At 42.5% G+C, this 11,187-nt stretch overlaps 1 protein-coding gene across 1 annotated transcript in view; it reads left to right on the forward strand.

The window, feature by feature from the left end:
* LOC111669049 (ERC protein 2) overlaps window positions 1–11,187 on the forward strand; it is a 147,464-nt gene that overhangs the window by 41,799 nt on the left and 94,478 nt on the right. The window contains exon 9 of the mRNA XM_087179000.1: window positions 9,775–9,912. Coding sequence (XP_087035126.1) covers window positions 9,775–9,912 — 138 coding nt within the window. The remainder of the gene's footprint in view (window positions 1–9,774; window positions 9,913–11,187) is intronic.

Consider the following 11,187-nt stretch of genomic DNA (forward strand, 5'->3'; position numbering starts at 1 on the left):
GTATGGACAAATATGAGCCTTACATGCTGCTTTTAGAGTGTGTCCAGATGTGTATGACAGACAATCTCTCCCACCAGTTTAAACTACTTCCTAAAACACTTATATGATAAATCTCTGATGACACACCATCACAAAAGCTTGGTATCGAACCTCAGTACTTTTGAGTACTGACTGAAATGTGTCCATAGCGTGGAGTATCAAAAAAAGGTCAACAAGTTGGGATCTTATGCTCTGTTAGATTCTAAGTCTTGTTTATTTATTCTTTGGCCAGAAATGTCCTGATCTAAATCAGAAAACTTGTGTTTTATTTATACAAAATTCTTGTTCCGCTGCTGCAGTAAAGACAACATTACAAACAGATGCATAAAGAAGAATATCTGCCATATTTTGTTAAATGAAAAATTCGAATTTTTAGAAGAAAACATGTTTACACATATATATATATATATATGTCTCTGTGTTAAAAAATCTAAAAGATAAAGGTAGGGCTGCAGCTAACAGTTACTTTCATTATTAATTAATCTGCTAGTTATTTTCTTGCTTAATCATTTTGTCAGTAAAGTTTCATAGAAAAGTGAAAAATTTTTGAGAAGCTACATCCAACAAACGTGTTGTTGTTTTTTTGTTGATCAACTACTACTAACTACTAAGCTAATCATTGCAGCTCTAATATCCAGCCCTAACCAAATAGTTGTAGTTTAACACCAAAAGGATATTGTAAAGTACAGCTGCATAACTGACTATACAGACTCTGGGCTTTGCCCTGGTCGAACAGCTGCAGTGTTGTATGTGTGATAGCATCAGGTCATGAAAGATTATTCATCCCAAAATTAGCAAATTGCATTGGCTTCCTAAATGTCGAGTGCTCTGATAATTGAACCTTCCTTTATGAGGATGTTGTGAGACACATGAGTTATTAATCAGTGACAAACATACCATAGCTAGATATAGTACATTGCAGGGTGCAAGGTTAAGTATTCCAGGTGAGTGATCGTGTGTGTAACAGCTGTATATCTCTGAGATCCTTTGATAACTCTTTACTGTATGAGTATGTTCCTGCGTGTGAGCATGTGTGTGATCTTGATAGATCTGTGATGAGGCCACCAATGCCTTTCATCCTAATGGATTCCATCTGACCAATCACAGCGCAGAGACATGGCTACAGATAAGCCCGCTAGAGCTGGGGAGGTTCCGGTAAACAGCCTGTGATAGCCCCCCCCCCCCTTGTATCCCCCTCTTCTCCTATCAGCAATCAGCCGGGGTTAATGGTGAGAGCCTGAGGCTGGCTGATTGGAGCCAGGCTACACATCAGTCAAGACAAACCCAGTGTTGGGCCATATGTCAGGCTACAGCTATTCAAGTCCGTCTTCTGCCTGACCACAACAGGCACGCAACTGAAATTGCACTGTTCAAGAAATCAGAAATGTTTGATGGCTCTCCGACTTGATGAAGATCTTGGACTTGACTGTATCCTGATGATGCCACAAGCCGTAACTCAGACTGACCTGTTTTGACCCAACCTGTCGACAGTCCAGTGTTAGTATTTCATACTTCAAGATCTGAGACAGGCACTTCAGTCTCTGTCTAACCCTCTCAGATGAAAATGGGTCACAGTTTGACTCCTGATCTCCCAGTTGAACCATATGACTGTATGCTGTATTTGACCTGTCTGACCAGATCTCTGTAAAGCGGCGCTGGGTCAGAAGCTACAGGTTGACACACAGCTGCTGTGGTCCTTGCAGGGTGGCCACATAGGATTTCTGTTTTTTCTTTTTCTTTCTTTCTTTCTTTCTTTCTTTCTTTCTTTCTTTCTTACTTTCTTACTTTCTTACTTTCTTTTCTTTCTTTTCTTTCTTTTCAGATCAAAGGGCTCCCATTCCCTCTCTCTAAAGAGGAGAAAAAGAAAAGAATTAATACTAATGGTGCTGGGAGCAGAGGAATAAAGCGTCAGGGTAATTACCCAGCAATCACTGCAGCATTCCGCAGCTGAGGGGGGCAGAGATAGGGTCTTGAGCCTAAAGAGCATGGACGTGGATCAACTTGGCCGGCACACACACAGACACACTTGCACTCACGTACAGCCCAGCTTGCACAAGTGCAATCTGTCTTCATTGAACAGCTCTGGGTCTGTAGGAGTCTCTCTGGTCGACCAGGAGAGCTCTCTATGAAAACAATCCTCGCTCCGTCTTTCTCGCTGTTTCTCTGTCATATTCTGCGTCCACGTCTGCATCCCTCTGCGTGTTGTGCGTGCTTGTGTCGGTGTCTAATTGATATGTATGAATGCAGTGGAGGGTCCGTGTGTGAATGACTTTCTGGAGGAATGTGTGGGGAGGGGGGGAGAACGTCTGCTTGTCATGTGTGGAAGTGCTATATGCAGCCCCCATCGCCTGAACCTGGCCTGACATTCATGATAATAATCACAGCCTGATTGTGTGTGTGTGTGTGTGTGTGTGTGTGTGTGTGTGTGTGTGTGTTTGTTCCTCAGAGATCAGTACTGTATGTTCAGACTAAGACACATGTTACAATAGATCTACAGAATTAGAAAGCGAGGATATCGGTTTCCTGTTTGTGCATGTGTGTTCATATGCAAATGTCTTCATGCACACACACAAACAGTGGGCCTCATTTATCAGGCTTCTTAAATATTTTCGTTTCAGTTATTAAGATTGATTAAAGGTTTTTAGAGTTTTGACTTTCCAGACAGACACGAAAATATGTAGAAAAATATTTTTTCCAAAACTGGGATGTGTCCGAACCGCTGTATTTTCTTGGGAAATCTCTCACTTTTATTAATCAAAGGAGTGATTAAAAAGAATTTTTGAACAGCATTTGTGCTCAACTTGGGTGATATATAATACAATTGAATGTTTGCAGCTTATGGAGATAACTCTGGTGAATCTGTTGCTCTCACTTCTTCTAAATGTGTTTGTAGGCAATAATGGTTTAGTGCAAGCACAGATTATATATTTTTATGACGTGTTTTTGTTGAGACAGTTATTCTGGTAGAATAATTGTTAACGTGTTTGAATTTGCACTTAAACCTTATCTGTGAAGGACTGTTTTTAGTCAAGACTCAGTTTAGCTATTTTCCTGGTTACTGAGACTCCAGGCGTTTAGAACAAAACAAACAGTGACCAGTTGAGATAGGCTGTGCTTTAATTTATGCAGAACAAGGCTGCACTGTGGTTTTAGCCCATACGCAAAGTTAAAATAATACAATAAACTTTTGCCTCCTAACCACCTCGCTGGTGATAGCAGCTGCACTCATCTGTTTAGGAGATTTTATCTGGAATTCCTTGGCTCCCTCCTGCAGTTTTATCTGCACGCAGATTTTTATTTATTTATTCATTTATTTTTTAATTTTAAGTTGAATTTCATGCCATTTTTGTTTCACTTCTTTCGTGTTGCATTTTATCAGTGGAATTATGCTAACGTTATCTCTAAATTGTTGTTAAATTATAAGCTCTTGTGAAGGAGAAACCCCCATACTTTGACCACTGTTTGTTCTGGAGAACAGTATTTTATTTATTTATTTATTTATTTTCTTTTCTTTTTTTGGTGTATTTGATGTAATTTCTCACAGTAAAATTATCTTTGTGGGTGTTCTTTGTTACTTAATTCCACTTTTGAGATTGTGCCATCGTGTGAATTTATGATAACTAAGATAATGTGATGGAGGTTGTGGGATTTCACCTCTAATTCAAGAATGATTGGGATTGATCACTGTGTGCACGCTGTCAAGCGCATGTATCTGAACAAATACAGGGAAAGTCTGTTTATACGAGATAAAACTGAAACAAATTTATGAATAGTGATTAATGAGGGTCATCATATGTATTCGTCTGTGCTCCGTGTGCTTGTTTCTCTGTATGTAAAGTCTATGTCTATCTGTATTTGTATATGTTTATGTGCCTGTGCGTCTGCATTCAAATGAGAATGTGTGCGTTACTGATGGACACAGAGCACCTTTGTATTTCTTGACAGGCACTGGTGGTTAGGAGAAAAATGAATGTCGGGGGCAATGGGGAGGAAGTTGCTGTGAGAGTCACAGGCCTCGTAATCGTACTGAAACCCATAGAAAATTCTGTCTCTTTCGTTTGCTCCCAGTTCCACTTGGACAAATCTTTTTTTTTTTTTTTTTTTCCTTGGCTGTAGGATAGTCAAAGATCTGCCTGTTTGGCTTGTCAACACTGGATCCTGCCTCTGCATGGTTGTTTTCAGTTTGCTAGAACAGCACAGCAGACTTAGACAGACATGCAGGCACACAGTGGCACAACACATGTTCTTGTGCAATTGTGCCCAGCCCTCTTCTGCAGGCAAGTTTTGGCCAACACATCAAAGCCCAGAAAAAGCTTTTATTTAATTCCTTAATTGGAGAGAACGATTTTGCACTCTTTGACATACACTGTATACTTCTGAGGGGGAAAAAAAAAAATCAAAACTGTTCTGCGACAGAAATAATGAATGACCTCTACTTTTCCTCATTTACAAAAGTGTGGATGATTTCAGAACCTGAGCGCCGTGCTTCTCGACCCCTCCCTTCTCACTTCCTCCCTCTCTCGGGCACCACTCGTCTTATGAAGTCATTGTGCTCCGTCGTTCCAGTCGATAACAGATGAGTAATGACTCCATGAACAGAGCAGCATGACATCAGGAAGGTCATTCGAGGGGAATAGGGGAGAGGTGTCATTTTCTGCTTTAAAGGTCTCTGCATGTCACGTTGTCCTCTCACATTCCCAGGCAGATGACTCAGCGGTCTATAGAGATCTGAAGGGAACTACACAGTTTTGAATAAATGCTGGTAGTTTCCTGTCAGTAGCTGTCTGTACAGTGTAATACTTTCAAGTAAACTCATAATGAAGTAGTTTATAGAATCTTTTTAAATACTACAAGAAAAATCTGAGACCGGAGAGTTCAGTATCCCTACTGTGTCATCCGGCTCTGTACAGTGAAGATGTATCACATGAGACGTTTTTCATTTTAAATAAACTCAGGAATTGTCAGAGTGGATAAATTGGCCTGTGGTAGCAAATTACCACATGGGGGCGCCAGCTTACACAGTATCAATGCTTCTACAGGCAACCAGTGTTGCCCATCGTGTTCAGATTTTGGTGGCAGTGGGAGGTGGTGGTGGGACAGGGGTAAAATGGAGTGCAAGCACACCCTCCTCACACTGAAAAGGTCACTGTCTTCCCTGAGCTTCATGACCAGACTGTGTTTCTCTTTGAAGAGCCACAGCTGAGCGCTCAGGAGCAGGAGGAAGTCCTTTATTAACCTGGGAATCAACAAGCTCTGATGGCAGGAGACGATAACAGTATGCAGGTGTTTGAGTATACTGTAACAAACACACATGCGCAAACAAGCACGCACGCACACACACACAGGACCATAATAAAATTCCAAGTTTAATATGTACATGCTTTACTTGGATCGCAGTATGTGATTGTGAAGTACTTGAAGTAGCGATGGGATATTTCCACTGTGTAGTCTTTCATCGTGTTTCTGTTTGACTGTGACCTAGATTTCTCTGGGGAAGTACGCACTTCGTTACTACATATTGTACAGTTTGTGGTTATTGTCCCTCTGTGTATTTGTGTGCGCCTCTGTGTGTGTGTGTGTGTTTGTGCGTGCGTGCGTGCGTGCGTGCATGTGTGCGCATGCATGTGTTTGTGCATTCATGCACATACGTATCAGTGCCAGGATCTTTGGGTTTTACAACTGTCCCTGTCATATTTTCAGAGGCGATGACAAGCGCAGAGAAATGAGGAGCCTTTCAGAGAGGGCGACCAATTATTGTTTGGTATTTTTATTGGTCCAAAAAAGTTTTAAAAATACAAATGATCGTATTTTTATGGCGCTCACGCTCCACGCTGGTCTCCTTTGTGCTCTGCAGAAATGATTCCTCTGGAGGCCACAGAGTTCTGGGTCTTAGATTGGATGGAAGACAGACGGGTCGACCGGGTTTGTGGTTCTGCTGTGGAACAAACTGCTTTTAGATTGCGACTTTGCGCCAGAGAAACAGGGCCCGATACCGTTTCACTAACTCTCTCCCATTACATTAGAACTCAGCTTGTCCTAATCATGATCATACTCTACAGACTGCAACCACAATGCAACAGCGAGCCTCCCAATGGGTTTCTAAGCCCACTCAGAAACCCATTGTTTTGTTGATAGCTGTTAACTTTCCAACTTCACAGAAATGTATTTCAGCTATTGCTTGAATCTTCACCCTTCACTTTAAATATTCCAGAATAAATAAATGCAATTTGATGACAATAACTCAGCCCACTTTTCACCCACTAGTTGATAAATTACAAAAGCTCATTTGTAATCCATCTTTGTTCCTTTATAAGCATATTTTTTGCATTACAGTATTGTAAGATTTTTAAACTCACAGCTGTAATACCCCTCTGCGCATAGTTTTATTTTTTTTTTTACATAATTATGTCAATGATGACTCGGCAGTTAGTCAACTACTATTTTGCAAAAGCTGTTAACGATTAAGGATCACTAGCCATGAAATCTCCACAACCCACAGCCTCCCAAAGACTTGGAGCGCTTTACTATTCAGCTCTTTTTCAGAGCTACAATGGTCAACAGCATTGCAAAGTCAAGGTCAGTGGAAGGTAACTGATTCCCAAATGTGAGGAGAACCCGGTCCCGTACTATCAGCTTGTAGATAATGTTATCGGAGTCAAAACAGTACGGTTGTAAACAGTGGGGAGCCATATGCGTGGGAGATGACTGAGGCAGACGTCATGATTCCTCAAGAGAATACACACTCACTGAGACAGACAGTCCACACCGCAGTGCCTGGTCCATAGAGCCACGGTAGCTGCCTATCGTAGGTGGTCTACTTCAGCGGGAGTTGTGTGTGGTTGGAGAGTGGGATGACATATGCACAGCGGTTTAATGATAAAAGCCTCTGTATGTGTGTGTGTGTGTGTGTGTGTGTGTGTGTGTGTGTGTGTGTGTGTGTGTGTGTGAGTGAGTGAGAGAGCAAGAAAGAGAGAGAGATGCGGGAGTATAGTTTGCCTCGTACGCTGAAAGATAAAATGAATGACTGCTGTTCTCATCATAACAACCAAGCTACTGGAAGGTAGCCCCCGCCCCCCCAACCCCTCCCAAAAAGGCATACAGCTGCCCTGTGCCTCGCCTGTCCACAAAAGGCATTTCTCTTCGGAGAGTGTGTTTTCAGTTTGAGAATTCTGACAGAATTCCTCGCCCTCTTTCCCATATCCATGTCTCACGTGACTCATTCCCATCCACTGGTACAAGGTTTTAAGTTGTGTTTAGCGTTTTTCTGCACAATTTGACAGAAGGCCGAGCAGCGAGGCTAAATATTTCATCTAGAGGTTGTTATTTTGTGCGACCAGGCCAAAGCAAACTTAAGCCTGGTGAAGAATGTAATCATTTATCTAAGACCAGGGGCGACATGCTCAATTTGACCTGAAATAGGGTTCTGTGCTGCCCACAGGGACAGGGAGCAAGAGTGTGCATGAGTGCATATGTATATGTTTCGGTGCGTATTTAGGAAAACCAGGTATGTCAGGCTACTGAGCCGCTATAACAGGGCCAAATCCTGATATTTGGTTTGTTTGTACTTCCTCCCGTGTTTACTGTGGGTCGAGATAAGCATGCTACAGTGTCAGTCTTGTATAATCTGTGGGGGTTCACCAGCGTTTGATGATACAGAGATCGGGAATGTTAGAATGTGTGTAGTTTTAGCCCTCAAGTGCCTACTTCCCTCCAAAATGAGCAAATCGTACCTCTTCAGCCGATTTACTTCAAATGAGAGAAACATGAGAATAAATGAGGAAACCAGTATAACCCTCGCTTCTCTCTCTGTCCCTCTGTCTCTCTTACAGTGTCCGCCCTAAAATCCCATCTAACACACCCACGGCAATCATGAATTGCTGCAAATTTTTATCTGACTTTTGGTAGTGTGAAGCTTTCCCATCATTCCCTGAAGGGTTTAATGTCCCTATCGCTCGTGGACTGACCTACCGGAGCCTTTAGCTTGGTTGTGTAATGACTGTCATTAACCTATCAAGATCTGCCAAAGGGTCCCGGCTGCTTTTTCCCACCCCCTCCTGCCACTTTCCCTCCATTTCCAAAACCAAGATGGCTCCTTTAAGCCCTTGTTCTTGCCCTCTGGGGAGCAGAGAACACCAAAGTCTACAGTCTAATTGGATTCATTTGTAAAATAGCTGTGGAGATTTGGACATTATCTATCTATGTACCCATGACTGGAATGCAGCTTATTCTCCCCACTGGACGTTTTTTACCCTGTCACCATTTCAGTTAAAATGTGGTCTCTTGATGGCCTGAAGTGCTTTTCTTGTTTTTATTGGATTCTCATGTTCATTAAATAATGAATTCTTTTCAGTGCATATGCCTCTCTTTTGTACAACCCAAGCCCTGATCTGAGAAAGGACCACTTGGGTCAAATATGGCATTAATGCGTTGCAGCAGTGAGTGAATGGTGCTTTGTCTGTCTGAAGAAAAGCTCTCTGCTGGTGTATAGATCTCAAGGAATCTCAGGGAATCCATCGACCTTTTAAATTGAACTACCCTTTGTTTCATCAAGACTAACTCAGCATTTAAAGGAATGCAGAGTGTGCTTATAAAAATGATTATGAGCCACAAGCAAGTCACTATGTCTGTATGTCCTGTCACCAGATGTGCTGTCCCTTTGTAACTAATTTGTAGACCTCTGGAGTTTCATTGCGCTGCACTGTGTCCTGCTCCAGCTGCATCTGCTAGTGTTTTGTTTTGGTACAGCTTGAGGCGTTTTGTATTTGTGTGTGAGCCGGTGTGTGTCCGTGTGCGCCTCTGTATGTGTCCTTGTGTGTGTTTGTGTTCTGTTTTGCAAATGATCATCAGATAAAGGCTGTTGAGCACCACAACTGGCTATTACACCACCTCTTTAGCGACATGAGGTTAGCCACAGAAAGGCAGATGTAGAGACGCAATCCTCAGAGTCAATGGGCTGAATTAACCCTTAGTGTAACGCTGGTAATCTGGTACGGAAGCTGTCACAGTTAACCACCCCTTTTGTTGAACCGCCCTGTGGAGACTGTCATGTTTAAAGTGCTGCTGTTGGTAGAAAACTGCATTTCAACTAAAACTGTGTGTTCATGCTGGAGGAGCTGTCTTGGTCCATATCTTCTGTCACAACAGATCAATACAGAAAAAAGCAGGTAAACAACAATGACATCACAGGTGACAGTGATCGGGTGAGGTTGGCGGGGGGGAGTAATGCATCGCTCAGGTGGAACTCCCCAACCGCACGCTTCTTTCTCAGTGGCTTTGTTGTTTACACCTCTCCACAAAGGTTTTTGCTTAAAAGAAAGAATTAACTTCCATTTTCTTCATGGATGCAACCATAATTGTTTTGACCCAAGCCGTACAGTGGAGGCTTTCATTGCTGCTCATCTTTGAGATGCTGGGCCAGAATGGAAGACATTACAGCAGGAAATTGGAGAATGCAGCCAGCGGCTGAGCCCACTATTCAGTGTCCAGATTCATCTTCTCGATGAGTCAGTGGTCAAAGGGATAATTTCTTTTTGTGGTACCAAATTACCACAAAGTCTCCAGTCACGATAATCCAATTAGGCACATTGTACCAATGCTACTTAACATTTCAGGTTCAGTCTAAACTTTTCTCCCCGTGGCTCTTTGAATTTCTATTATGGTTATGTGTTTGTTACACATCAGTATGCTGCTAACCTCAGCTCCTCTCTTTCTCTGTCTCTGTCCTTCTCTCTCCAGATCGAGAACCTGTTGGAGCAGTTAAAGGATAAGGACAAACAGCTGGCTGGGTTGAGGGAAAGGGTTCAGGGCCTCCAGACTGATTCCAGCAACACAGACACAGCGCTGGCCACACTGGAGGAGGCTCTGTCAGAAAAGGTAAGTGAGAGACGAGGGGAAGGTGAGGTTGTATAGCAAGGTTGAGGGAGCTGTTGCTCTGTTGTTGCTCTGGGTGGTGTGAGGGATAAAGCATGCTATTGATAAAGAGGCTAGAACTTGTTTGTCAGATGTGGACAATAAAAACTCACAAAGTGAAACCATGAGACCACCGCTTGGTCTGGAACGATCTGGAGATTTTTACCCATTGAGCCACACTTGTCTTTCAGGAAGCTGGTACACGGCATACGGCTTAATTGAGTTGCGTGCTTTGCTATGACTCACTGCCATAATTTACAGACACAGCCTCCTAATTTATAAACCCTGGACCACACTAGATGAGGTCCCATCAAAAAACAGTGAGGGAGAGAAGGAGGCACTGGGAGGAGGGAGGTCTTAAGGTGAACATAGACAGAGGATTAGTCCTTGTCTGTAACTGTGTTGAATATAGGGAGGGAATGATCTATAGAATACGAGGAGGATAGAAGTTTTGAAAGGGGGAAGGATGGAAGGATGGAAAAGCAGAATGGCAGAAGAGGCACAGCCCTGATGGAAGAGGTGGCCTCAGAATTAAGGGAGGGAGAGGTCAAGGAATGCAAGGGCGGAGGCAGAGTTAAAAAATGACTAACTTCTGCAAAAGCATATGAAAGAAGAGAAAGAACAGAGCAGGAAAGAAAGGAAAATTCAGACAACACAGCCACACACATACAGTATATATATATATAAGAAACTAAATAACTGTGACATAGCAAGAGAGATAATGCAGACATAATGTAATGTAAAGTCTCAATGGGATGTGTACATCCCCAGTCCAATGTTAGTTTAATAATATCAAGTTTGTGTCTGACTCTGTTCTGTAGTTTGTCAACTGGATCTAATTGCTTTTTTGAACTGGATTTACGGGTCTGCGAATCCTCAACAAGCAGTATAACAATCACAGTCCTATACGTGTCTATATGAAGAACCAGATACATTACAGTGTAAAACCATAGTGCTGAGAAACTGTGATTCAAGGTGAGCTAAGCAGACTTACTCCACAAAGGCGGATGGGTGAGTCGATGGGCTGGATGTTGGTCATAAACATTCAGTGTTTGTTGTTTTCTGGCAACATGAGAGAGCAGCTGGTCTCCATAAAGCCTCACTTCAACACTACTGAGCTAGCACGCCGCCACTCACACCAAGAGATGAATAGCCTCACTGGACGGCGAGTTTTTTTTGTTTTATTTTTATTTTTTTCAGTAAAATTAATTGCATTTCAACGCACAGGTCATTTACGTC

This window comes from Seriola lalandi, unplaced genomic scaffold (assembly GCF_002814215.2).
Source record: "Seriola lalandi dorsalis isolate HSWRI2012SDOR001 ecotype SW California unplaced genomic scaffold, Sedor1 jcf7180002054767, whole genome shotgun sequence".
NCBI lineage: Eukaryota > Metazoa > Chordata > Actinopteri > Carangiformes > Carangidae > Seriola > Seriola lalandi.